The sequence below is a fragment of the Triticum urartu genome, chromosome 7, assembly GCF_003073215.2.
Source record: "Triticum urartu cultivar G1812 chromosome 7, Tu2.1, whole genome shotgun sequence".
In the NCBI taxonomy this organism is placed as follows: domain Eukaryota; kingdom Viridiplantae; phylum Streptophyta; class Magnoliopsida; order Poales; family Poaceae; genus Triticum; species Triticum urartu.
Genome location: NC_053028.1, coordinates 618,731,889 through 618,759,705, shown reverse-complemented (window position 1 = coordinate 618,759,705; position 27,817 = coordinate 618,731,889). Strand labels below are relative to the sequence as shown.

The 27,817-nt window shown below is 46.6% G+C and overlaps 4 protein-coding genes and 1 pseudogene across 9 annotated transcripts; 1 reads left to right on the top strand and 4 right to left on the bottom strand.

Annotated features, from left to right (window-relative positions):
* Positions 1–2,119: 2,119 nt before the first annotated feature.
* Positions 2,120–2,895, top strand: LOC125523721 (histone H2A-like). Its single transcript, XM_048688784.1, has one exon. It carries the CDS (start codon positions 2,219–2,221, stop codon positions 2,687–2,689), a length of 471 nt encoding a protein of 156 aa, XP_048544741.1. The 5' UTR covers positions 2,120–2,218; the 3' UTR covers positions 2,690–2,895.
* Positions 2,896–4,258: 1,363 nt separating this feature from the next.
* LOC125519195 lies at positions 4,259–5,919 on the bottom strand (annotated as a pseudogene).
* LOC125520610 (pentatricopeptide repeat-containing protein At2g01390-like) lies at positions 5,917–10,312 on the bottom strand. 6 transcript variants are annotated; one of them, XR_007288771.1, is made up of 6 exons: positions 9,576–10,312; positions 7,854–9,294; positions 7,265–7,532; positions 7,049–7,099; positions 6,843–6,970; positions 5,917–6,729 (listed from the first exon to the last, which is right to left on the bottom strand). XR_007288771.1 is itself a non-coding variant. In XM_048685571.1 (2 exons), the coding sequence occupies exons 1-2, from the start codon at positions 10,243–10,245 to the stop codon at positions 8,312–8,314; spliced, it is 1,653 nt and encodes a 550-aa protein (XP_048541528.1). In that variant the 5' UTR covers positions 10,246–10,312; the 3' UTR covers positions 7,541–8,311. The 6 variants fall into 6 exon arrangements, 1 of the variants encoding a protein (XP_048541528.1); XR_007288772.1 differs by having other exon boundaries at positions 6,934–6,970; XR_007288769.1 differs by having other exon boundaries at positions 7,049–7,532.
* Positions 10,313–12,809: 2,497 nt separating this feature from the next.
* Positions 12,810–13,763, bottom strand: LOC125520592 (protein DMP2). The gene has a single exon (XM_048685546.1). The coding sequence runs from the start codon at positions 13,644–13,646 to the stop codon at positions 13,065–13,067; it is 582 nt and encodes a 193-aa protein (XP_048541503.1). The 5' UTR covers positions 13,647–13,763; the 3' UTR covers positions 12,810–13,064.
* Positions 13,764–27,134: 13,371 nt separating this feature from the next.
* Positions 27,135–27,817, bottom strand: LOC125520180 (histone H2A-like). Its single transcript, XM_048685019.1, has one exon. It carries the CDS (start codon positions 27,727–27,729, stop codon positions 27,259–27,261), a length of 471 nt encoding a protein of 156 aa, XP_048540976.1. The 5' UTR covers positions 27,730–27,817; the 3' UTR covers positions 27,135–27,258.

Here is a 27,817-nt window from a genome sequence, read left to right as displayed (position 1 = left end):
GGAGTACAACAATCCGTATTGGGATCAGGGAACTGGTTGTGGGAGTCATGCTGTAACTTGCGGCAACTAATCCGGGTCAGGCACTGTTCATGAGGTACGGTGGCTGCTCATTGTTCATGTTGATCCGCCCGTTGATTCAAGATTGAACGGTTTAGAGAGGGGGATGTCACCGTACTGTTCACCAGCGACTCGCCCACATCAAGTCACCGGATCTAAGAGCATCTCCAGCAGCGCCCCCAAGAAGGCCCCTTAAGCGTTTTTTCGTCCACCGGCGTCAAAAAATCAGCCCAGTCGCGTTCCCAAGAGCTCAGTTTTCACCGGCTCGGGCCGAAATTGGCGCCAACGGACCCAATCCGAACCCGGCGCGCTGGGGGTCGCTCAGAGGCGCCGGGCGAATCGTTTTTGGTGCGAAGAGCCGCGAGCCCGCCGCGTCAGCGACTCTACTCTCTTCTCGCCCCTTCATCGTCCTCATCGCCTCGTTTTCCGCAGCGAATCAATGCCAAAACTGCCGTGCCGGTCAGCCTCCATTGATGCCTCGTGGGCGGCGCAGTGAAGGCTGGGCGACGCGTCCCTCGACCACCACGCAATCACGCCACGCGTAACGCGCCGGCCAAGCCTACCACGCGGCGTCTCCGCCTATAAAAGCCGACTGAAAGCGCGCCGGAGAGACTCACCCTGATCATCCACCGACGACGCGCTCATTTCTCCCCCTTTCCTCCTCTCGCCGTCACCAGTTGAGAAAGCATGGCCGAGTGTTTCCCAGGCGACGGCGCGGCGGCGAACGGATTCGGGCGCCGTCATCTGCACGAGGACGAGACTCGCCTCCTTTTCGACGTCGAGTACCCGGTCCCGCCGGACATGCGGGTTCCCGGGGCGTGGAGGATCAGCGCCGGCGGCGTGCCGGTGCCCCCAGTACCCACCGGCGCGGCGCGGCGTGCGGAGATCGCACGCATCCGCTCGTCCCTGCCGCGTGCGGCGAGGGAGGGGCCCCGGTACGTCCCCGACAGCCCAATCTGGGAGCCGTACTTCCGCCGCCGACACGACGAGCAGCTCGAGGCCACCAACGGCGTCGTGCCCTCCGGCAGGTTCAACGCTGATGGCCGGCGTCGGTGGTGGGGCGTGCCCGGGCGCACGTTGGAGTCCTTCCTCGAGTACATCGAGGGCAGCAACACGCCGCGCCTCGAGTACCCCGCTCCTCGTCCTTCTCACGCCGCCGGGGAAGCTTCTGGACGCTGAGGCGCATGGAGACCGGGGTGTCCTCCTCCTCGTCCGGCGGCTCTCCCTGCCTCCACCTCCGCCCCGTCAAGCCGGAGCCCCAGGACACGCCTGTCAGCGCGCGTACCCGCAGCTCCGGCGCCCTCGTCGAGCCCAAGGTGGAGCCCAGCCTCCCCCCGGAGTACGAGGAGATAGCCCGGCGCGGCTTCTCCGACAAGGACGCCATGCGGTGGTCGCGCGACGACTACCTGCGCGAGGAGATGGTCCGGCAGCGCCGGGCCCTGGAGGAGATCGTCGCCCGCAAACGTGGGCGCGAGGACGAGGACGGTGTCGTCGTCCTCGATAGCGACGACGACGACGCCCCCGGACCGTCCAACCCGCCGCGCCAACCGGGGGAGGGATGCAGTAGGGACGGCAGAGGCGTAGGCGGGGGCGACGACGACGACGAAGACAACGACGACAACGGTGACTACACGCGGTTCTACAGCCTCCTCGGCATGTAGAACCGCGTGGGCGGGCGGCGAGGCGGGCGGCGAGGGAGACGGCGGGGGTAGCCCGCGGTAGTTTTTTTTAAATATGTTTAAATTTGAACGAACTCGCCCGTGTTTACGCAGAATTTGAACATTTTAAAACCCGTGAGGGCTGCGACTGGGGGGCATCACGCCCCCAATGCGCGGTTTAGCGTCGGTGCGTCTTCGGGAGGCGATTTTTTGCCCTTCCTGTGGGGCGGACGGCTGGAGATGCCCTGAGTCCCTACGATCCATATCTTTATCCCGCAAAAAAAATTCCATATCTTTACGCAGAGGACATCGCAGCCGTTCGTTTCCCTCACGATCCAACCGTGGAATACCCGAGCACGCGGATCGACGGGCCCACCACCGTCCCCATAAATACCCAGCCTCTCCACCTCTTTTCCCCAGCAGCGACGAACACCTCCGCGAAATCCCAAACTACCAACCCGATCCCTCCTCCCCCTCGTCCCGACGAGCACCAGCGGCCGGCCATGGACGCCTCAGCCACCGGAGCCGGAGCGAAGGCGAAGAAGGGCGCGGCGGGGCGTAAGGCCGGCGGCCCCAGGAAGAAGTCGGTGACGCGGTCCGTCAAGGCCGGGCTCCAGTTCCCCGTCGGCCGCATCGGCCGGTACCTCAAGAACGGCCGGTACGCGAAGCGCGTCGGCACGGGCGCCCCAGTCTACCTCGCGGCCGTCCTCGAGTACCTGGCCGCGGAGCTGCTGGAGCTCGCCGGGAACGCCGCCAAGGACAACAAGAAGTCCCGCATCGTGCCCAGGCACCTGCTGCTGGCCGTGAGGAACGACCAGGAGCTCGGCAGGCTGCTGGCCGGCGTGACCATCGCGCACGGCGGCGTGCTGCCCAACATCAACCCGGTGCTGCTCCCCAAGAAGACGGCGGAGAAGGAGCCCAAGTCGCCCAAGAAGGCCGCCAAGTCCCCCAAGAAGGCCGACAAGAAGGCCTAGAGAGAGGCGCGCATCGATTAGCTTGCCGTGCTTTGTAGAACTAATGGTTTCGATGTAGATCTGTGCTGCCAAGAAAGAACAATTCAGAAAACCTCTCTTCGATTGGCTTAGCCGCTCTAGTGCTCTGTAGTAACAGTGATTGCTGTGCCGATGTAGATCTGTGCTGCGAAGAGGAAAATGCCAGAAATCTCTCTGATTTGAGCAAATTGTTCGTTTTTCTTCTGTTCTTGGTGTTGTGATGTTAACATAGGTGCGGTGGGGAAAACTCAGATCTGTTCGAATTTGTCAACATTTCTTTCTTGTGGTACTGAGCGGAGTTCGCCTTAGTGGAGTTCTCCTTGGAAGTTTCAGCGATGCCCAAGATGAAGTAAGCCAAAATTAGTTGAGATCATGTAATCGGTTGGAGCCAGCCATGATTCTCTGTAACGGTGGATGATGACAGTACCATCAGCAATGCTAGAGCTTGGTCCCAAGCTGAAAAGAAAAGAACTAGGACACCCCCAGGAACCATCAAATAAACAGAGTTATTTACTGTTCTCCCATGCTTTCTTCTAGCTTTATGGGCATCTTCAATCGTCCGGACACCACCCAGTGGCGGAGCTTCATGGGGCCCAACCTGGCCCATGGCCCCCCAGCTCAAACAAATTATGTGCAAACTGGACGATACTTGTTAAATTTCGAAATATTTTACCTACTACTCCCTCCGTTTTGATTTACTTGTCATGGTTTTAGTTCAAATTTGAACTAAATCCACGACGAGTAAATCGGAACGGAGGGAGTACTAGATTACCCAGTACAAAGTGTGTGTGTGTGTGTGTGTGTTGAGCTAGCTATGGATGTATTATTACCTTTGCAATTCCAGATTCCCAGCTCTTGGTGACCTCCATAGTACTCCAATGATGCGCTTTCACCCTTTCAGGGTGATGCTTTGGTTATCTGTTTTGGCAGGGTGATGTTGGCTGTGGCTGGAGAGGAAGGCAGAGATCAAGCAGCTCTAGATCTTTGCTACGGAGTAGTCGTTTACCTGGAACTTGTTCCTTTCTCATGTCAACCTACCTCTTGGGTGTCTGGTTTCAGTTTTGTACTATGGAAGCTAAGACTTGATGTCACTTGGCGTAATTTCTTCTCAACATGATTTGAGTTTAATCTGTTTTGAATGGTTGATGTATGCTGCAAATTCTCTAGACTTGCCTCCTTATATAAACGCTCTTATATTAATTTACAGAGGAGCCCTAATTTTACTACTACCTCTCTACCATAACACATCGAACTGCTAAATCGGCATATATTATGGTACGGACGGAGGGAGTAGTACAATGTACGCAGAACATGCAAGCTCTTCATGAGTATCAACTGTCGATCAAACTGTCCAGACTTCCTGATCTTGCTATTCTTAGTTTTGCAAAGCATGTACTCGAGCAAAATCCGTAGCATATAAATGTACGTTCTGCCGCAAATTCGTAGACGTGTAAGTCGATTTCTTACACTGCAACTTCTGTTTTGCCATTCAATTCCGTACAACACATTGTGCAGCCTGCGCAATGCGGGTTCAATTTCTAAGGCCTCAGATGCCGCACAAACATCGTCCATCTTATTCCATCAAGCATGCCATCCACACACTATTTACATTATTATTCATTCAGGCCGATGATTGACGCTGCAATCACTCATACGGGCCTACTTAATTTGCTGGCACCCTGTTACCCCCAGCTGCAAACGGCTTGCGAAGAAACTCCCGTGCTATCTTCCCGTTCGCGCCCTCCGGGAAGAAGCCGCCGGGCACGTGCTCGTCGCCGGAGAGGTACAGGATGCGGAGCAGCTCCGCCGGCGTGCGGGCGTAGGAGAGCGAGTCCCTGTCGGCGGAGAGCACGTTGGTGCAGATCCTCCCCTCCGCGCCAAGCTCGGGCGGCACGGTGAGCCCCTCGTCCTTCACCCCGCACTTCGCCAGCTGGTTCCTCGCCGCGGAGATGCGGTCGGTGAACTCCGCCACCGTGATCCCCTTGTAGGGCGGCACCGTCTCGCTCCTCCGCTCGAAGAGCAGCGCGCGGAAGACCGCGTCCTGCCCCGCCTCCACGCCTAGCAACCCTGCAAGAAGCTGCAACAGATACAGTGGCATCAACTCAACTTGTGTGTAACTTGCAGGTTTCAATGTCCATATGCATGGACACGATGTTGGATGGTGGATTTGGTTACGTGTTTAGTCGCGTAGCCGTCGATGATGGGGTTGGTGCCGGTGTAGCCGTTGATGCCCAGGTAGGGGATCACGTAGCACGCCATCAGGAAGTTGCGGCTGTCCATATAGGGGTCGAAAGGAGGATCCAAATGGTAACCAAATGCTTGGTCCATCACCCTTGCAAAGTTGCTGGCGCTCAGGTCTATCTTCGGCCTAGGGAACCCACCAACTGTGTTCTGGATAGCCCTGCAACGAAAATAAACCGGAAGCACATGGATTTTCAGCACCAACTTGCTTCTATCCAGTCCAAGTGTGTTGCAATTCGAAATGGTGAAGGGGAGCAATTCGTTGAATGGATCTTGCACACACCTGATGTGGCCGACTTCTTGAAGGCCAAACTCCGCGGTGATGCGCCATGTCACCTCGTCAAGGTTGGCCTTCATGGCGCCCACCGGAGGCGGCCCTCCCAACGTCAGGTTCGGCGCGATCTGGTCAAGCCCTACACCGAACGCTGCGTGGAGGAAGAACTCGGCCTCGGTGTACTCCAGGTTCAGCGCGAACTGCATCGGGTCGATGTCGTACGGGAACACCGGGACCGGAACGTGCGGAGCCGGTGGCTGGCACCGAGGTCCGCCGCAGTCCGAGGTTTCCACCGCCACCGCTGACGCCTTGGCTGGAGGGCAGGTAGGGTCGACCGCATGGCCGGATGATGCCCTGCATGAACAGGCCAGGAGGAACAAGAGCAGGAGAGGGGCGTAGGTGTGAGATGATGCCGTTGCCATCTTCACAAAATGTTTAAGCATCCGAGGACGCTGGACTGAAGGTGCATGGTGTCATCTCTGCTGAACTTAAAGCGGATCAGCGTAGCATAGCCAACAATCTGGAAGCTGCCCTTCTGAAGCAATCCGCTAACTAACGTTCTCTGGCGGTGATTGCTGCCTGAGCTTACCTCCTTCAGCGAGGTGACGTTGTGTGCGAGAAATTTAGATCGCTGACGCTTGGAGGTATCTGGAAATAGATTACTTGTACAAGCCAAGAAGTGAGGCTCGCAGACAGATCACCTTTCTTCAGAGCCAGTTCAGGTGCTTCACTTCAATTTGGATTGCAATGGTGCATCGTCTCAATTTTCTTCAGCCTATATCTGTGCCACCCATGGAAATCTGCCAAGTGTAACTTCCAAATTCAGAGAAACCCTGGAAAACTCCAGGCCACAGATGCTATTTCAGGGTGAGAGGTGAGTATCTGTGGGTCACTCCGTCAAAATTTCTTCACTGATGTGACATGTTGATACACGGCAGTTATTGTGGTTGTTGTCAGGGTGTCCAGAGAATTCAAGCCTTTCCCTGTTCGTAGTTTCCCATGGGGAACGCCTTTCCTTTGTTGGAAATCTTCAGGTAACCACGTCTGTAATTGCAACCACATGCACCAGCTACCCTCATTGACCGGAATAAATCACGCATGGCATAATACTGACCAGCTGATTTTATATTGTGGTTAAGCTTCGAGCTGAGGCGGTGCCTAAACTGCCACATTTCCTTTTTTCCATTGGGGAAGAGCAAATGCTTGTACGGTTCATCTTGCTTTAGAGTGGTCTTGCGAGGTGGTAGAAGGGAGCGGTTAGCGAAAGCGAGCTTAATTATCTCACACCTCCAAGTCTAAATTAATCACCGCCACTCAAGCTGCAGGCGTGCTTAAAATAGGCGACTTGGATGACAGTGGGATGAAGAAATGAAAGAGATGGGGTGCTCCAGGTGATCATCTCTTAGCACGCAACATCCCCTCCACCGTCAGCTCTAATGAATTTCTACTCATTGCCATGAAGATCTTTTGCAGGCAACTCCTGTGCTGGAGGTTGCATAGTGAAATCCTACAAAAAAGAAGTTATAGGCAAGTTAGAAGAAGAGTTGATGATTCGGTTCACTCCATGAAACCAAGTAAACTCAAAATTCAATCTGGAAAGCGTAGAGAAGCAGCACAGACCGCCGAAGGAAACACTTTCTCAGCTGCGAGCTTGTGTCACTTGCAGTTAACGATTTGCAAAAATAATTCGTTGGCTGTTTGTTTGCAGTACCTAATTCAGCAGGTAGATACGGATCCTTGAGCTCTTGCTGAAAAGAGAAGCAAGCTAAAGTTACTCTCTTGGATGCTGAACAACTTGCACATGGCACATGGTGAATATGAATTACCAGGTTAAGTGGTTGCAGGGCCATCTGCGCATAAACACACATGATTGTTTCCTGGAACCGAGAAAATATGTAAAAGCTTTTCCTGTTTTTCATACACATATAAGGATATACTTTCACTTTATGACTCTTTCTTTCCTACTAGATTATACACTAATTATGTATACTGCAATCTCAATTCTGAAATATGTGTTACTGCAGATGGTGAAGCGTATCTACCCATCTAGTCATGAAGGGATGCATTGGTGAGACGGGTCGGTAAAGGGAGAGGTCGCCTGGTTCAGCGGTTTTCTATCTGATTGTTTTACCATTGGTGAGCCAGTGCTGAGAGCTCAGATCTTCCACCCTGCTTAAAGTTGAAGGGAGAGAAAATACAACAACAACAAAGCCTTTTTGTCCCAAGCAAATTGGGGTAGGTTGTGTCCTCTGCTATGCATTCATCTGTACTTGATTGCTTTGAATGGTAGCAGGTGATCACTACCAGCTCCTGTTTGATTTAACATGATCAGTTTAGAACTATATGAACATTGCACCAACCACAAAAAGGAAGTGTTAAAGTTGCAGGACATCGTCCAAAATTTTCACGATAACTCATATTTACACTTCTCAAATTTTGACAGAGAATCAGCCAAAAATAATTGTTACAAACAAGAAAAAAAAGGAAGCGCACCATATATGTCGACAGTTATTTTTGATCTGAACAGAAGACTAAGATAGAAAATTCAAGCAACACACGGGGAAAGGGCTCCATACCTACTAGATTACTTCGCACAAAGTGTGTGTTTTGAGCTAGCTATGGATGTATTACCTTAAATTTTAACAAGCTATCCAACAATTAAGTTGCTCCTTTGCACTTCCAGACTTCCAGCTGCTTCGTGACCTCCATAGTACTCCAATGATGCGCTCTCACCCTTTCACGGTTCAGCTCTAATGGATTTTCTCCCTTTACATCAGCAGTCGTCACTAACATAAAGAGTTAGCTTATACATTCTAGGTTCCAAATTCAGCAATCCTTTCATGAGACTCTTTCGATTTAGTTTCACCATCCCTTGGTTCTTGTAACCATGTAGAGATCAACCAGTTTTATTTTCTTTTACCATGCCATGGAAAAGTAATCACATGTTTGCTGTGTAATAACTTTGTGTCAAAGCAAATATCAGGAGATCCATTTATACACCTTCAATCTGTGAAAAAATGAAGCTGGGTGGGTAGAGCTAAGGAAATCCCCAAGTATAGAACATCACCCAACAAACAATCTTCTTTCTTCTAACCATGAAAGCCACAAAATAAATGGTCACATAAGCTATCTTCAGGGGAATGCTTGTCACGGTACTGACGATGCCATTGAATCTCCATTCTTTCTCTTCGGTAACGGTCAGAGTCCTGTTTCCGCCCAGCCTTTTGTAAGCCATATATCAGAACTTCATATGTACCCGCAGAAGCAGATATCTCATTAGTTATCATCTGTGTGAATAGTTCAAGAGCCTTATCAACTTCGCCAGCTTGAAAATAGGCATTCATAAGGGCAGTGTAGGTAATCACATTCTGCTCTGCAGGTGATAACCCAAAGATATGTGCCGCGTATGAAGAATGCCCAGCAGAACCCAGTCTGAGTATTAAGACAGATAACAGATATGCTCCAAGATTGCAGCCATGTTTAACCAATCTTTCAACAATCTTAGACACCAAATCAAACGAATTATTTCTGATGTACTGACCAAGAAGGCAACTATATGCAGATCTGTCAAGTTCACTGCCTACTCTTAGGCTATAGTACAGAACTGTGAGTCCACATGATGGTCTGCAGTTTGCGCAGCTGGCCTGAATAATATCAGATATTATATGCGATTCCAACTTCACATTCCTCGTGGTCAATTCATTTACCATCTGTTCGATAGCAGACCAGTTTCTAGAAGCCAAAAGGTATATAATCGTACTTCTGTAAGTAATGTAGCTTCGATGAGAAAATGTTGGGTCATATTCCATTCCTTCGGATGCAAGATGAGGATTCACTTCCCAAAGAAGATTAGGGCTCTCACCACTAGCTTTTAGAGCTTCTAGTGCTTCCAAAAAGACAGGCCTACGGAGAACAATGCCTTTCTCCTTCATGTGCTGAAGAATGAAGGTCATCACTGACGTCTCACCAGCGCTGGCACACTTCTTGACTAGAATATTGCAGAGTGGCTTGTCTGGTTCTACGCCTGCATCTTGCATGTCACTCATAATTTGTAGAGTAGCTTGGAATTTTCCTGATGACAACCAGAATCATGTCAGTATACGATATGATGGTCCAAGGATTACGTCTTGCGGTTGCAGTGCAAATGAACATGAAAAATCATATTAACAAAGTTGAAGAAACCAGACAAAAATGTCGAGGCGAACAACTATCACTTATGCAGTGTACATGAACATGAAAAATCATATCAATGGACGAGCCGTCCGTTCACGCATTCCATCGAACAGCTAGCCACGTCGTGAGTGCACAGGTAAGCAAGAAAACGCCTAATGGGCATTTCGTCGAGCACCTGACCTGCGTCAGCGAGATGCTCGATGAGCACGGTGTAGGTGGTGCAGCTGGGCCGCAGCCCCTCGGCCACCATCTCCTCGAACACCCTCCTGCCCTCGGCGGCCCTCCCGGCGTGGAAGAGGATCTTGACGCAGGCCGTGTAGCTGACGAGCGTGGGGCGGCACTTCCCCCTGCGGGAGCGCATCTCCTCCCACACCCGCATCGCGGCGTCCACGTCCCCGGCGCGCGCCAGCCAGTGCATGACGGTGGTGAACGTGGCGGCGTCGGGGTCGACCCCGGCGCGGAGCATCTCGGCGAGCAGGCGGAGCATGGCGGGGACCCGGCCGGCCTCGCCGAGGAGGTGGAGCATGGAGGTGTAGGTGTAGCGGTCGTGGCGGAAGGCGGCCCCGGGTGTGGGGGAGGAGGCGGCGAGGCGGAAGAAGAGGAAGGCCTTCTGGAGGGGCGGGTGGGTCTTGAGGACGCGCGCCACGACGTGCGAGTCCCAGACGAGGCCCGGGAGGGAGAGGAGGAGCGGGCGCGCCGCCGACCAGGGGTGGTCGCGGAGTATGTTGGTCACGCGGCGGACGACGTCGCGGGTGTACGTCGGGGCGGAGGGCTCGGCGGCGGGTTTGGGGCGGGGCGGAGGGCGGCGGCGGGGCTTGGCCGGGAGGAAGTGGCGCTGGCGGCGGAGCATTTTCGGCGGCGGCGAGGCTGCTGAGAATGCGACGGGGAACTGTTTTTCTTTTTCTGGGGTACGGGGAACTGCTATGCCCCGTTGTAACGGGGAACTACTTTGGAGACAAATCCTTTTTTTTAGTATAATATAATTTTTAACTATTTTTTCGAAAACTGTCGATTTATTCATCACTAATCATGGCAATAAAATAAACACCAAAAATTACATCCAGGTTTATAAACCACCTAGCGACTACTATAAGCACTGAAACGAGCTGAAGGCACGCCGCCGTCATCGCCTCTCCCTCGTCGGAACCGGGCACAACTTGTTGTAGTAGACAGTCGAGAAATCGTCGTGCTAAAGCCCTATAGAACCAACACATTAGAATATCAACGCCGCCGATGAAGAGAAGTTTAGATCGGAATGATCCAACCTGAAGACACATGAACAAAGACGAACAAAGACCGGATCTGAGCGAATCCACCGAAGACAACCACCGACTGAATCCTCCGAGATTCGCCGAAGACACACCTCCACACGCCCTTCGACGATGCTAGACACACCATCAGGACGAGGGCTAAACGGAGAGAACCTTATTTCATCTTCAAGAAGCCGCCGCTGTCTCGTCTTTTTGAGGACACAAACCCTAACAGAACTTGAGGAAGCACCTGAAAATGGAGCCCTCCTAATCTTTTTTCAACTCAATATAATCATGAAGTAGTTCCTCATGAATAATACTCCCCCGTTCCAAATTACTCGTGTAATTTGGAATGGAGGAGTACTCCCTTAGTTTAGAAATACTTGTCGGGAAAATGATTAACAATGGGTCTATCTAAAACTAAAATACGTGTAGATACATTCATTTATCCAATAAGTATTTCTGGACGGAGTGAGTAAGTAATATATAAAAATATACACAAACAAAAAACACAGAGATATAATTTCATTATAGCATGTGCTACTATCAGTAGATACTCTTGACATTATACACACACCGCTAGTAAAACTGTAGTCTTTCATGAATTAGTTTCATAGTGTCCATCTAGTATGCAAGTCAAATTGACTATAATATAAACAACCTTCCTATTCCTCTTCTATTTGTTTTCTTCCTCTTTTTTAAAAATTCATATTTTTCGTATATTAATTCATGAGTTTCCTAAAATAATATGAACATTTTTTAATCTTCACAAAGATTTTTAAAATTCATGAACATTTTTAGGTTCATGAATATTTTTAAATTTCACCAACTATTTAAAATTGTGAATATTATCTGAAATCCATAAATATTTTATAACTCAATTTTTTTTAAATCATGTTTTTTAATTCACAACATTTTTAGAACCCAAGATTTTTATAAAAAATACTTGAACATCTTTTAGTTTATCTAACTTTTTCAAATAAAAAATGATAGAAGGTTTTATGAGCTAGTATTGGCGGAAGATAAATACTAAGCGAACGGGCCAAGCAAGCAGCCAAGCTGAGTGAGTGCCAGTTTTATGGGCCTGTCCATGTGAGCGTTATAGCAACAATTTCATAATTTCAGCGTGGAATAGGAGCTCACAAGGGGCTCACGTAACCACAATCTGTTGTATAGAGGCCGAAACATGTAACCACAATCACACATCAAACAACTCAACTCAACTAAATCTAAGGCAAATGTGAATGAAACCTGCAACTAAAATAGTGCAAATGACTTGGTTGTATATTTATAATCCATTTAAAACTGACATGGTTATCTATTTAATATTTTCCCGCTGTTTCCTTCCTTTTCTTTTCCCATTTGCTATTTTTTCTTTTATTATTTTTGTTTTTAAAATATTTTTATTTTCCATATATTAATTATATTTTTTGTAAAAAACTTGAACATTTTTTAAACTTAAAAAATCATGAAAAAATTTAAGTTCATGAATATTTTTAAAGTACAATAATAATTTTCAATTTGTGAAAATTATTTGAAATTCACGAATATTTTAAAATACCATATTTTTATAAAAAATATCATATTTTTCCAGTTCACGACATTTTTAAAACCCAAGATTTTTTTAAAAAAATCCTTGAACATCTTTTAATTTAATGAACCTTTTCAAATAAAAAATGATAGTAGATTTTATGAGCTAGCGGAAAGAAAAAAAAACTAAGCGAGCAGGCGAAGCAAGGAGCCAACCTAAGCGAGTGACAGTTTTATAGGCCGGCCCAAGTGAGCATTATATTAACAATATCATAATTTCAGTGCGGAATAGAAGCTCACAAGGGGCTCACACAAGCACAATCTGTTGTATAGAAGCCAAAACATGTAAAGACATCACAACCACGCATCAAACAACTTCACTCAACTCTCAAAACAAATTTGCCTAAAAAAACTCTCAAAACAAATATTGTCTTCAACAACAACCGAACATGATATATGAATGAAAAAAGAACACCGCCACAACATAACTACTCCCTCCGTTTCGAATTACTTGTCACATGTATGGATGTACCTAGATGTATTTTAGTTCTAGATACATCCATTTCTGTGACGATAATTTGGAACGGAGGGAGTAAAACTCAAGCCAATGCAGAAAAAGAGTTATTCCCCGAAGTAAAGATCGACGTGGCGGCGAAATGCGTGTTAACCTCCAGTGCATCACAGTATATCAGTACAAGCTTTGAGAAATCAAGAACTACAAGGCGACGACACGTCACTCAAACATCAATCACACCACCACACTTTGAATTTAGTCTTTGCACCCACACGACCAAGTTGATCATGCAAACACTGCGAAGAAATTGACAAGAGTGAATCAATTCAGTTCCGGCCACGCCATGGATTAGCTCGGAAGGACTGGCAAGCAAAGCTAGTGCTTGTGCTCGAAGTCCTCGGTGGCGCGCGTGGGCTGGTAGCCGATGCCGTGGCGGTTGTTGGGGAACATCATGAAGGCGTAGCTGGCGACGCCGCCGACGACCGGCGGCAGCACGGCCATCATGGTCCTCTCGCCGGCCTCCAACGCCGGGTAGAGGCAGGACACGGTGTCCCTGTCCAGCAGCGCCAGCGTCGCGAACACGATGAGCGAGAGCGCCGCGTGCACGAAGTCGCCGGCGCGGAGGCGGTACCCGGAGAGGTCCCTGGCGGCGCCGGCGTCCGGGTCGGCGGAGAAGGTGCGCATGCCGCGGCGCGTGACGACGCCGTAGTAGACCCTGCCGTCGGAGCCGACGTAGCTGTCGGTGAAGGAGGAGAAGGCGCAGAAGGCGCCGCAGAGAGCGAGGAGCGCGCCGGAGAGCACCTTGTTGTAGGCGGCGCAGTGGCCGTTGTTGGTGACCAGCGGGCTGAGGAACTGGAACATGAACACCGTGCCGCTCGGCAGCAGCTTGATGAGGTCCGCCACCCCGCGCAGCGCCCGCTCCGCCACGCCCACGCTCCTCGCCGCCGGTGCCGCCATCAGTGGCCGCCGCGTCGTCGCGTCCTGGCTCCCTATCTTGGATTCGATGGCACTATTGGCTCCTGCGCTCTAGACTGCACTGCTGCTCGATCTTGGTGTGGGTGGAATGAGACGCGATCGATCAGCGACGATTTATAGGCCGGCGTTGCGGACTGCTTGATCGTTGGATGACGGGTGGACGGAGTAATGGAGGCGGTTGCTTGGAAGGATTTCTTTCGGGGCGTTGGTTTGCTTGCACTCCTGGATGTTATGCTGCTGATATGATATGGACGGATCGATGGATGGACAGCGTTTTTGCGTTGCCCGCTGGACATGTTTGGCATGCGTGCGAAGCTCAAGGGGCGGACGGGCCGGATCGGCGGGCGGGGTGGTGAAGATTTAGTTTTAGTTTTTCCTTGCTTTGCTTTCTTTTTGTTTCTTCTTTCTTATAACAGGAATTTCTTTGCTTTGCTTCGAAGACATGCGTGAGAGGTGAGGCAGACATGCACGGGCTGGACTTAGTTTGATCCACTGGTCGGCGGTATGTGGAAAATTTTGGAGTTTTTTGTTTGTGGGTTAAGCTTACGTGATTAATTGGGTCTAATGGGATAGTCATGTGTGCATATATGAAACGGAATAAAGATGGACCGAGCTACTACCTCGGTCCTGGTTTATTGGTTCCCGTTGTATTCATAAATTTAACTAATAAAATATTCATGTATGTTAGAAAAAAATTATATCATTAAAAACTATGATCAAATATGAATCCAACGATATAATTTTTATTGACATGTATAAATAATTTATTAGTTAAATCTTTAATCAAAATTTGGCACAAATTACAAAGTGAACCAATAAACTAGAATGGAGGTAGTACTTATGAAGTACTTTTAGCAACTCCAATTAGGACTTCCATTTGCCAGTCTTTCCTTCACTGCTAAATCAATCATAGCCCTCGTATTCGCGGGTCGTTTAGCCAACATATCTGTTACTTCCGCGGTTGAGTAAAACTTATCATCTTACGATGATGCACCCGTTTTAAGGTCGGTCGGCTCCGCGGGGTTCATGAAAAATTCATCCCACAACCGCGGAATGGAATAAAAACTACCAGAAAGTTGAGGCCAAAAAAAAGGACTCCATCGACGAGGGTAACCAAGTATGCAATCCTATATGTGCAGATTTCCTAAAAACACTAAGTAAAAAGGTAAAATACAAATCGGAGTTATGGCATTCAATCTCATATTGCAAAAAAAATCATTCATTTCTAGGAGCACAAGCAAAAATGGTTGAAAAATCTACTGTTCAAAAGAGAGTAAAACAACAACAAAAAATCCCAAGAACTACTCCAAAGTCACTTACTCGAGTGAAAATCATAGCTTTTATAGCATCTTTGTCCGCCTGAAGTCATGTGAACCAGAAATGAATTAACAGATACAAGCAAGACCTACTCCCTCCCATCCCAAGAATTAATAATTGAAGAAAGCTATCACCAGTCGCCAACATTATAGCATAATAAAAAATGTATAAATAACACATAAATCGAGGGCTGTCCGGATACTCAGACATATATGAAATGGAATAAAGATTGACCAAGGTACTTATGAATGTAACCACAATTAACATCACTACAGTCAGACATACATGAAATAAAATAAATCGAGTGTAGGGTAGTGGAAAGAGGGGCAATGAGACTTGTCGTCGGCGGTGCCTTTGTCACCTTGGGAGAAGTAAAGGCACCATTAGGACTTACATTTGTCAGTCTTTCCTTCACTACTAAATCAATCATAGCCCTCGTATTGGCGGGCCGGGTTGTTTAGCCAACATCTCTGTTACTTCCGCGGTTGAGTAAAACTTATCATCTTACAATGATGCACTCGTTTTATGGTCGGTGGACTCCGCGGGGTTCATGAGAAATTCATCCCACAACTCTGGGCATCTTACTCTAGGGCAGTTAGGGGTTGTTTGGATTTAGCCTGAGCTGGCCTTGCCAACCCATGGGCATGCCAAAAAATTGGCGCAGCTTTCGCCCGCCCCAATTTTGCCATCCGTTGGCGTGAAAATGAACTAGGAAAGTAGGGGTAGCCAGGGCTCGCCAAAAAAATTGCTACCAACCAAACGCCTTCCTATACACTCAGTCAACACCAAAAAATTGGCTGGACAGGTTGGAACATCAATCCAAACAGGCCCTTAAGCCATAAGATAGAGCACGGAGCTCTGATGCCACCTGAAAGGATCAAGATGGCTCTAGAGGAGTCTGAATAGGCACAACTACACATCTTACTTTTATTATTAGAAAGCAAAGGCTATGCGAAATATAAAGATGTGCGTAAACAATTGCTATGGTGGGATAAATAACCTATACTAGATGACTCGTTCCGTCCTTGACGCAAAGACCAATTGTAGCCAATAATCGAAGCAACTTATGAACATCATATTTTATGAATGATCCACAAAGGAGCAAAAAGTAAATGCTACATAGAACTTGGCTGAACTATTTGAATCATGTTTTCCGTGAATTATCTGCAAGCGAGTATGTGTATAATGCATTTTATTTGTCGTGTCTTTACCAATGACAGACAATGATAATGGTTGCCCATGTCTTTATCTGGTGATACATAAGATGATCGTTGCCTAAGATGGGCACTCCCACTCGGAACCACATTAGGAGATGGAAACCAGACGAACCAACCAGCTGATTCACAATCCAGGGAAGAGCTCGATCAGTGGGCACGTGGAACATAGAAACCAACCGGTCAGGTGGCAGCGTGCAAAGGCCAGGTAGACATGTCAGAAGACGCCATCCGGCCAACTGTAACATGCAAAGTCTAGTAAGACATCCCAAAACACGTCATCCGGCCACACCGCAACGTCTAAAGGCCGGGTAGACATACAAAAACACGCCTTCCGGCCTAGGGGACGCAATGGCAAGAGGTCGTGCCACACCCTGACAGAACACAAGCAAAAAGAAAGCTGAGAGAAATGATCAGCTGATCCAAGGAAATAGCATGATCACAAGGCACGGGCAGCACACGTGCAATTGACCAATTGAAGCCAACAAATTCACAAATAATCATCTCGGAGTTGATGACACATATCTCATATGCTATAAATAATACACTATAAACGCTCATAGGACCTTGTGTAGATAGCAATTATTAAAAAAAACTTCTCGAACCTTTCCAAAACTAGCAATAAGGTTTCAAAAGGTTCCTAATTAAAACCGTTCGCCGTGTCTGCTAGAGCTAATGGGTCGACCCAGTAAAAGCCTCACGATAGCAAGCAATACGTATTGCTCACAACGAGTGAAACATAGCATTTGGTCGCGCCTCGTAAAAAAACAATGGTCGCACCGACACGTAACATCGGCCATGTAGCGTCGTTTAGACCCCCATTGCTCTTGTCGAGCATTCCGTCGAGCAAGTCGGGTGCAACAAAGTGAGGCCTCATGCAATAAGTGCTTGCCGCACTTAGTCGATGGACAACCTCTACGCTGTAGTGAGGCCTCCTATTTAGCGCATAGGGCGTTGCATAACGTGCAAAAATGCAGCCCACGATTCCCTCTGTGCACTTCTTCTGGGCCGGCACATATGGCGTCTGGGCGTGCCCCAACTTTTTTTGTGCTTTTTCATATTTTTCACTTTTCAAAAAACTATTCCGGATTAAAAAAAATCTGAAGTTCAAAAAATGGTGATTAATTTGTTATTTCTTTGAAATTTATAAAATGTTCACAAAATTAGAAATTGTTCCCATTGGAAAATGCTCCGAATTTAAAAAAAATGCAAATTTGAGAAATGGTTCTGGATATTTTTTTCGCATTTTCTTAAATGTCTAATTTTTCTAAAATGTGCTGAATTTTAAAAAGTGTTCAATAATTCAAAAGGATGTTCATGAATTTAAAAAATGTTCTAAATTTAAAAAATTATTCGCAGATTCAGAAAATGATTTTAAGTTCAAAAAATACTAATATATTTAAAAATGTATCCCCAGACTGCATAGAATTCATCAATTCAAAAATTACTCTTGAATTCAAAAAATATTCAATAATTGCAAAAAATGTTCTTTGATTCAGAAAATTTCATGAATTTTAAATTTGCTCCCAGAATTAAAAAAAATGTTCATGAATTTAGGAAAGGTTATGAGTTAAAAATTCACACATTTCACAAAATGGTCGCCAATTCGACATAATTCGATAAGTTCAGAAAAACGAAATTCAGAAAATTCACTACTTTGAGAAGCTTTCACGTATCTGAACAAAATAGTTAATTTGAAAATTATATTTAATATTTGAAAAAAAAATTGTTCATGAAATGGAATGGTTGAAATGCTATTTTTCACTGGTACTGATTCATATTAGGATTCGCCAACGGGAGGAAAATAGCTGGCTGGTGCAATACTGTAGCATAGGTTTTGTGTTTTTCTTTGTTATCCCTTTTTGCACTGTTTTCTAGCTCGGTTTTTCTTGGGGATTTTCGGTTTCAATTTTCTTTTCATTATTCCTTTTCGATTCTCCGGTTTTCCTTGGTTTTCTTTGTTCTTTTGTTTATTTTTTCGGTTTACTTTTTGTTTCTGGTGTTCAACCGCTATTTTTATTTATTTTATTTTTCTTTATTTCCACACATGCCTATAGTCTTTCACGCATAATGTACATTTTTGGTATACATTAGTGACATTTTATTTGTACATGTTTCAGATTTTCAAAATACATGATTAATATTTCTCTTATATATACAGTTTTTTTAATGTCAATTTTTTCATTCATGTGGTACTTTTTTTTAATACGCCAGGCACATTTATATAGATGTTTAACATTTGAGAATAAATGAATAAATGATTAATATTTTGACATAATATATTGTTTATGATCAGCGTCACTTGGCGTGCTCTCAACCGCTCGCCACATGTCGCGCTTTGGGCGCTCTCTCCGAATTTTGTTTCTATTTATTTTTCCGCGCGTATTTTTGGATTTTTAAACGGTTTTTTCGACATTTCAGTTTTCCACCGGTTTTCCTTAGCTTTTGTATAAAAAAAAATCAAAAACAAAATTGAGCGAAAAACACATTTTCTTTTTTTTCTTTCACGAGAGTCTGGTTTTGCTTTCGCGAGAGGCGCAATTTTGCTTTAGCTAGAGTCACGGCCGTGTCTCTCGAAAACGAAAAAAAAGGTTTTCTGTCGTTTTTTTTGCGAGAGACACGGTTTTGCTTATGCGAGAGGTACGGTTATGCTTTCGCGAGAGTCACAGCCATGCCTCTCGGAAAATGAAAAAACGTGTTTTCTGGTTTTCTTTCTTTCGTGAGAGGCACAGTTGAGTTTTCGCGAGAGTCACGGCCGTGCATCTCGGAAACGAAAAAAACCGCGTTTTCTGCTTCTTTACTTCCGTGAGAGGCACGGTTTTGCTTCCGTAAAAGGGACGGTTGTGATTTCGCGAGAGGCATGGGCATGTCTCTTTCGAAAAGGGAAAAAAATTATGCTTCCGGTTCTGTTTTTCCTTTGGGTTTTTTCGTGAAAAAAAGTTCGTCAAAACCTATCAACATGAGATTTACTTTTGAAGATCTCGGCTCGAGGAATCCAACGATGAAAACGGTTCAAGATTTAGACGCACGGTTTAAGAGATAATTTTTTTCAATAAACAAATCAACGAAAAAATAAAAAAACTACCAGGTTTCGACGAGTAGCGCACATGCAGCACACCATTTGTCACAACCTGAAAAAATAGGAATGATCTTTGTAACAAATACTCTTCAATTAGTGATTTTGGAAGCAAGTAGCTGTGCTCCCTTGCCTGGGGAATCCTATATGGGGCACAGGTTGCCCGTGAGCGACCTGGCGCGCACCACCCTCGCACGCTGGGCATTCGTGTGGGCCGGACCATTTTCATGTTTTTTTCTTCCTTTTCTTTTTTGTTTTCCCTTTTTATTTTTTTTTGTTTTTTATTTCTTTCTTTAATTTTCACTTTTCTGCGAATTTTATTTTCAAATTCGCGAACAATTTCTTCCATTGAATTCAAAAAATGGTCATTAATGTAAAAAATATTCACCGAGTTCAATTTTTTGTTCACTGGATTTAAAAAATGTTCATCAGATTCGAAATTTGTTCATCGAAATAAAAAAAATCATGAAATTGTAAATTAGTTCATCGATTCAAAAATTGTTCATACAATTCAACAAAAAATCATTAAATTTAAAAAAAATCATCCATTTTTTGACAAAAAGAAATCTTGGGGACAAATTTTGTTAATCAAGTTTAAAAAATGTTCATCATTATTAAAAAAATTCATTCTTTTGAAATCACGGACATTTTATAATTCAAGAACTGTTTTTGACAATTCACAATTATTTGAAATTTGAGTACCTTTTTATAATCCCAAATTATTATAACATGCTATTTCGTCCCAAAATAAGTGTCTCAACTTTGTACTACCTTTAGTGCAAAGTTGTAATAAGCTTGAGACACTTATTTTGAAACGGATGGAGTAGAACAAACTAAAAAAGAAACAAAAACAAATAGGGCATCCAGCCCTGCAAATGGGCGGGCCCAAACTGGCGCACGACCCCCTGGCGTGCACCGTGCTCATATAGGAGGTCCCCCTTGCCCGGCGGGTGGTTGTGCCCGGCACAGGGGACGCCTAGGGCCGTGCCTAGGCCGCGAAGCCAGGCTTGTTTGTCGGCACGACAAGACCCATTATTTTTATTTGAGGAAAGTATCGTTTTCCCCCTCAAATCCTGTCTGATGGACCGATTTCCCCCCAAACTCTAAAACCGGATCAATTCTCCCCCATGGTGGTTTTGTACCAGATTTAGGTGGTTTTGACTAGTCTCTTTGCTGACTGGACAGTGCTGACTTGGCAGATTTCAGGTGTTTTCATCGATTGGGGGAGCCGGTCGACCAATCAGCCCCCAATTCAGGTGATTTCGGTCCATGTGCATCGACCAACCTCCCTGTGCCTGGACGACGACGCCCAACCTTGCCGTGACGGCGTCAAGCACGCCGGCATGGCGTCCGCCCTGCCGCCGGCCTCCACGCCGCCCGATGGTGAGTCAACCGCCCCCCTTTCTTTCCCGTCGAAGTCATCTACTGCATGATCTTAGTTTAGGAGAAATCAGAGCTGCGCTTAGAAGTCATCTACTGCACCCAATTTTGCTGCCATGGCAGGCAGATGGTGGAGGTGTAGGGTAGATCATAGGAAGATTGTTTTTATGGGTAGGTCCTGAGCTATGTAATGAGGTAAAGATTGTTTTTTTGGGCAGGTCTTGTCGATGAGGCAGCAGATGAAGAAGAAATAAGTTATGTGTCACTACATTATTTTGGCAAATTTGAGACAGTGGATGGATTGCTTGTATACAACGGAGGTCTGATGATTACTTTTCCGTTCGATAGGAAAAGCCTAAAGTTTGAGCTTTTGTTGTCTTATGCTCAGGACATGTATCATGTACAAAGAGGACATTGTAGGGGGGATTATAGTTACAAGATGCACTGGCTTGTTCCAGGGAAAAAACTGAGTGAGGGTTTGCAATTTATTTTTGATGATTCAAGTGTGGAGAAGATGGGGAATGCAACACCTATTGGGTCATGTGCAGAGATCTATGTGGAGGAAGTGCGGTTGTGTGAAGAAGCAGTAAAGCAGTTGCAAAACAGAGTAGATGATGTGCCTGTGGTAGATGATGTGCCTGTGGTAGTTTCAGAAACATATTCCAAGCATAAAGGTAGCAGATTTGCATTGGTAAATGTGGATGCTGTGGAGACAAACATGGTCGATGAGATGTTTTTATCAAATGTAGCAGCTTTAGCAGAACAAAGAGCAGAGCCAGAAGTTGTTGTAGGTGTGAAAAGGACAGCTGCTGAGGAAGAAAATTTGAGGATAATAAGTGAGGCTAATGACTTTCTTACTACATTTGAGAGTCCAGTGAAGATTAAGAAAAGTAGAGCAAGTAGAGTTGCAGCTAAAAGAAGAAAATTACCTCTTGCAGCTCCAGTTTCAGCAACTACATCTTCAGGTGCAGCTCAAGGTACATGTGCTCCTCCTCCAACTCCAGGTGCAGCCCAAGGTGCATCTTCTTCATGTCCAGGTGCATCTTCTTCATGTCCAGGTGCATCTTCTTTAGCTCCAGTAGGAAATAAAGCAAAATCTGCAAAGACCAAAGCAGTAGCAGGTACACCACAGAGAGGAACAATACCACAATTTACTCAAGGACAGAACCCAGCAGCTACTTCTGAATTTGAGTATACATCTACAGATCATGTTGAAAATGGAACAAGTGCTAATGAAGTATTACATGAAAATGTAAAAGAAGGAGAAGAAGGTGATGATGAAAGTGACATTGACTACCAGCCTTTGTCAGAGCACAGTTCTGCTGAAGAATCAGAGGCAGAGAAATTAAGGAAATTAGCAAGAGAAATTAGGAGGCAGAAGAGAGCAAAGAAATTAGGGGATGCTGTGGGGCCTGTCATCAAAGATAATAATGTGATTGAAGGATTGTCTGGTGATGAGAAGCTGGATGGCATAGAAGATGATGTTGTGTCATCAGATGATGACTGCTCTTTTGATGAGGAAAGTGATGGTGAGGGGGCCACACAGCTAGTGAGAAGGAAAAGTGAATGGAGAAAATATGACAGCAAATCAGAAATTCCTACATTTGAGATAGGAATGGTTTTTAGAGGAAGACATCAGATGAAGAAAGCTCTAATAAAATATGGCATTAAGAAACATGTGCATATTGCTTTCACAAAGGATGAAAATCATAAAGTAGGTGCAAAGTGTACTTGGCCTGGCTGCAACTGGATGATCTATGCTTCTAAAACTACTAGAAATAAGTGGCTACAGGTGTCTACCTTTGTAGATGAGCACCATTGCATTCCAAGAAGAGATAACAAACTGGTCACATCAACTGTTATTGCTACAAAATATGGCAGGCTTATAAGAGCAAATCCAAATTGGAAGTTAGAAGATTTGAGGAAAACTGTACTTGAGGACTTATTTGCTGATGTGACAGTTGCACAGTGCAAGAAGGCAAAGAGAATGGTCATGCAGAAACTATTGCATTCCACTGAAGGAGAGTACTCAAAATTATTTAATTATCAGTTAGAGCTGCTGAGAACTAATCCTGGAAGCACAGTTGCAGTGAAGTTGGACCATAATGAAAAGGATGGGTCATATGTATTTCAAAGGTTTTACATGTGTTTTGATGCCTTGAAGAAAGGTTTCTTGGCAGGTTGTAGAAAAGTTATTGGCCTTGATGGTTGTTTTTTCAAAGGTGCTTGCTATGGACAGATGTTGTGTGCTATAGGAAGAGATGCAAATAACCAGATGTATCCTATTGCTTGGGCTGTTGTGGAGAAAGAAAATTATGAGTCATGGTTCTGGTTTCTTGCCAAAATAAACCAGGACTTGAAAATAAGCAATCAAGGAGATGGATATGTATTTATGTCAGATCAACAAAAGGGACTTATAGGGGCAATGGAGGACATTTTTCCTAAAGCTGAGCATAGAATGTGTGCAAGACACATATATGCTAATTGGAAGAAAAAACGCCCAGACCATGATCTTCAGAAAAGGTTTTGGAGATGTGCAAAATCACCAAACAAAGTGATTTTCAACTACAACAGGGCCAGGCTAGCACAATTTACTGTTGAGGGTGCAAAAGATATGATGAACACTGATCCAGTACATTGGAGTAGGGCCTACATGAAGCTGGGGTCTAATTGTGATTCAGTTGATAACAACATGTATGAATCTTTCAACAACTACATCCTGTTAGCTAGGTACCTTGCTATTGTCTCAATGCTTGAGTGGATCAGGTGCAAAATTATGGTGAGGGTACAAGAAAATAGAGGGAAGTCAGTTAACTGGAAAGGAACTATATGTCCCAACATTTTCAAAAAACTGAAGCAAAACATAAGGAGATCAGGTTTCTGCCATGTGCTGTGGAATGGGAAAGATGGATTTGAAGTGCAAGAGCATGAGAAATTCAAATTTACTGTTAACTTGCAGCTCTGGACTTGCTCATGTAGATATTGGCAGCTGTCAGGTTTACCCTGCTGCCATGCCATTAGTGCTATCTATAAAACAGGACAGAAAATTGATGATTATATTGCTCCTTGCTACTCCATAGAAGTGTACAACAAGATATATGATCATTGCTTACAACCTTTGGAGGGAGAGGAGAGTTGGCCTATTTCAACAAATCCAAAGCCACAACCACCTGGTCACATTAGCTTGCCTGGAAGGCCTAAAACAGAAAGAAGGAGAGAGGAAGGAGAAAAACCTAAGGGTACTAAGATGAGCAAAGTAGGTGGCAAGATCACTTGTAGTTCTTGCAAAAGGCAAGGACATAATAGATCAAGTTGTAAGAACAATGATGCAGCTAAAGATCATGGAAATGCTCATTTGGTCAGAGAAGCTGCAAAACAAAAGAAGCAAGACAAAGAGGCTTTTGATGCTCTTCAGACTCAGAAAGCTGTGCTTGAAAAGCAGGTTAAGATGACACTTGTTAGTACTAATGAAAAATTGGTTGCTTTTTGTTTCTACTAATGAAAATTTGGTTGCTTTTTTGTTTATACTAATGAAAACTTGTTTGCAGGCTGCTGATATAAAAGGCAAGGCAATGGCTGTGCAACCTAGGCCAAAGAAGTTGGAAGTTAGAAGAAAACCAGGACCCCTGAGGATCAATGAACCTACATCTCAACAAAGCTCACAGCCAAGCTCTCAACAGAGCTCACAACCAAGCTCTCAACCTAGAGTTCCACAACATTGTGTGTTCAACCTTGCTGCATACAAGGAGGCACTAAATGCTAAAAAAGGGCCATCCATTTGATTACAAAATTTGTGATACTGTGCTAAATTTGTGCCACACTTTTCCTAAATTTCTGCTTCTGTTAATTTGAGGCACAATTTCTGCTACTATAATTTTTTGGATTAAAACAAAGAGGACAACAGAGTTGAAAACATTTATGCTTGAACATCTTCAGTACATTTGATCACTGCATTTGTTCAGTACTTAACTAGAAACTCTGACAGTGCATACATAACTGCATTTGTCCAGTACCTAACATACAAATTTAACATAGAAACTTAACTGCATTTCTCCAGTCCTGACTACAAACTTAACTGCATTTCTCAGTGCATAATGAACTAGACACTGAACTAGAAACTTAACTTCTCTGTCTTCACTTCTGCATGTCCTTCATCTTCTTGATGCGGTCGGAGTGGCGGATGCCGACGCGGATGTAAGTCTCCGCCTCGATTGGCATGCTCCTGTCGCCGAGCTGCGGGATCACCGGCGCCACCACGTACACGTCGTCGTCGGCAGGCGCCACCTCCCCCTCGCTGCCGTCCTCCACATCCACCACCACCTGCTCCTGCTCGCTGTCCTCCTCATCCTGCTCCTGCTCGCTGTCCTCCAGCACATCTTCACTGCACTCTCCGTCGCTGTCAGAGTGCACAATAACCTGCTTCACTACAGCTGGTACAGCGACCACGACGCCGACGAGACCTTCAACTGGAGGTGGAGGGGGGCGACGGCGGGAGCGGTACTCGTACCACCTGGCACGCTGACGCGGATCTGGTGACTTCTCCGCCTCATTCATAGCCCAAAGGAAAACAGAGATAGCTGGAATGGGACGGCCGTCGGGGAACATTGTCTTCTTCTCATCATCAGTTGCCACAACGATGAGGCCCCTAGCGTGGTCCACGCACATCTGCAAGCTCGGAAATCTGTTGCAGATCTCCTCCACATCGGCCCTTTTCTCTGAATCCCCCTTGCAGAACCTGCTCACAGTTTCCTCCCACCGATCTTGAGCACGGCGAACATCTCTTGCAGTCTTCTTCTTGGGCGCCATCGCCGGCGTCGAGAAGCGATGGGAGTGGGTGGGCGAGAGGCGAAGGGAGTGGATGAGAATGCGGAACGGCGAGTGGATGAGAGTGGGTGGGCTAGTGCTGTCTGGGCGAGCGCTGGCCTTAAATGGGTGGCTGTCAAAGCGGTGGGTTCAGTTAACTTCAGACAACGCTTCAGAAAAATTCAGACAACCAAAAGTTCAGTTAACTTCAGACACAAGTTCAGACTTTTGAAATTTTAAACTCAAATACATTTGTTCACTCGAGCCTACATAGGTGGTTCACTAAGATACTACATCACATCTTCAAAGCCATGATAACAGCAGACACAATGCAGAAAAAGATGGCAAATTTGTACATCTTTTTGCTTCTCTGAAATTCCTTGGCAAGAACATCCATTTGTTGAGCATGCTGCGCTTTCAAATCCAGCACATAAACATCAGCATCACCAATGTTGCACTTGGCATCCATGAGAGCATGCTCCAGCTGTGATTTCTCGGTCTTGAGCTTCCTAACCTCTGTCTTCAGCCGATTCACAACATCTCGCAGGTCACCTAGTAGCGTACTGACAAACTTATCCAGGGGATCATCATGCCACTTGAAGTACCCACAGTCATATCCCTATTCAAAAAATTGTGCAATTTTGTCAAAAGAAACAGAAACGGCGGGCACAGATCGACAGGGGTTGGCTGCAGTTGTAGTATCGACAGGGGTTGTAATTTCTGTTACCAGAGATTGGCTGTAGTTGTAGTATCGACGACCGGGGTTGGCAATGCTCCACGAAATCCACCTCGGAGCCTTGACTTTGCAGTGGCACACCTTCTCAGGCGAGTACGCCATCGGTGGCTCCCGATATGGCACCGGCGACTGCCCTGAGAAGGCCATGGACCGCGGCGACCGATGACTGCTTGACGAGCTAGCAGACGCCATGGACTGCGGCGAGCAAGGGGACGGTGATGGGGCGGCGAGGGGACGGCGATGGGGCGGCGAGGGGGCGGCGATGGGGCGGCGAGGGGGCGGCGATGGGGCGGCGAGGGGGCGGCGAGGGGGCGGCGATGGAGCGGATTGCAATTAAAAATTGGGGAAAGTTGCATCTGCCAAGTCAGCACTGTCCAGTCAGCAAAGAGACTAGTCAAAACCACCTAAATCTGGTGCAAAACCACCATAGGGAAGAATTGATCCGGTTTTGGAGAGTTTAGGGGCTGATTGATCCGGTTTTAAAGTTTGGGGGGAAATCGGTCCATCAGACAGAATTTGAGGGGGAAAACGATACTTTCCTCTTTTTATTTTCAGACTTCTTTTTGATAGATAGGCCCAAAACACAGCCCATTTGGCGAGGTCTGGCATTGAGTCATGCCCTTCTTCCGTGGACACTCCCAGTGGGAGAGCGGCCCGACGTGATGTTGACAAATTCGGTTTTACAGATTTGAGGGGTCGACCGAGACGACCGTCCCGTATCCGTACACCGGAGCTGGAGGAGACGCATGAGGATTTCCCTTCGATCCCACCACCGTTGTTGTCAAGTTACAGCTTCCGGAAAACTTCCTCAAACGAATCACGAATTTGCACCAGCCTTTTTCAGTGCCCAGAGCAAGAAATGTTGAGAAATTCAAGCAGATCTGAGTCTTGCCACGGCACCTATGTCAGATCGCGATATCAAGAACGGACGACAGAGCAAACAATTTGGATAAATCAGAGAGATTTCTGACTTGATTTTTCATGGCAGCACAGATCTACATCGACACCATTAGTAAAGCAGCGATCACTGTTACAGCAAAGCATAAGCTAATCGATGCTCGTCTGTCTCTAAGCCTTCTTGTCGGCCTTCTTGGGGGACTTGGCGGCCTTCTTGGGCGACTTGGGCTCCTTCTCCGCCGTCTTCTTGGGGAGCAGCACGGGGTTGATGTTGGGCAGCACGCCGCCGTGCGCGATGGTGACGCCGGCCAGCAGCCTGCCGAGCTCCTGGTCGTTCCTCACGGCCAGCAGCAGGTGCCTGGGCACGATGCGGGACTTCTTGTTGTCCTTGGCGGCGTTCCCGGCGAGCTCCAGCAGCTCCGCGGCCAGGTACTCGAGGACGGCGGCCAGGTAGACGGGGGCGCCCGTGCCGACGCGCTTCGCGTAGCGGCCGTTCTTGAGGTACCGGCCGATGCGGCCGACGGGGAACTGGAGCCCGGCCTTGACGGACCGCGTCACCGACTTCTTCCTGGGCCCGCCGGCCTTGCGCCCCGCCGCGCCCTTCTTCCCCTTCGCTCCGGCTCCGGTGGCTGAGGCGTCCATGGCTGGCCGGTGGTGCTCGTCGAGACGAGGGGGAGGAGGGATTTGGTTGTGGTTTGGGATTTCGCGGAGGGTGTTCGTCGCTGCTGGG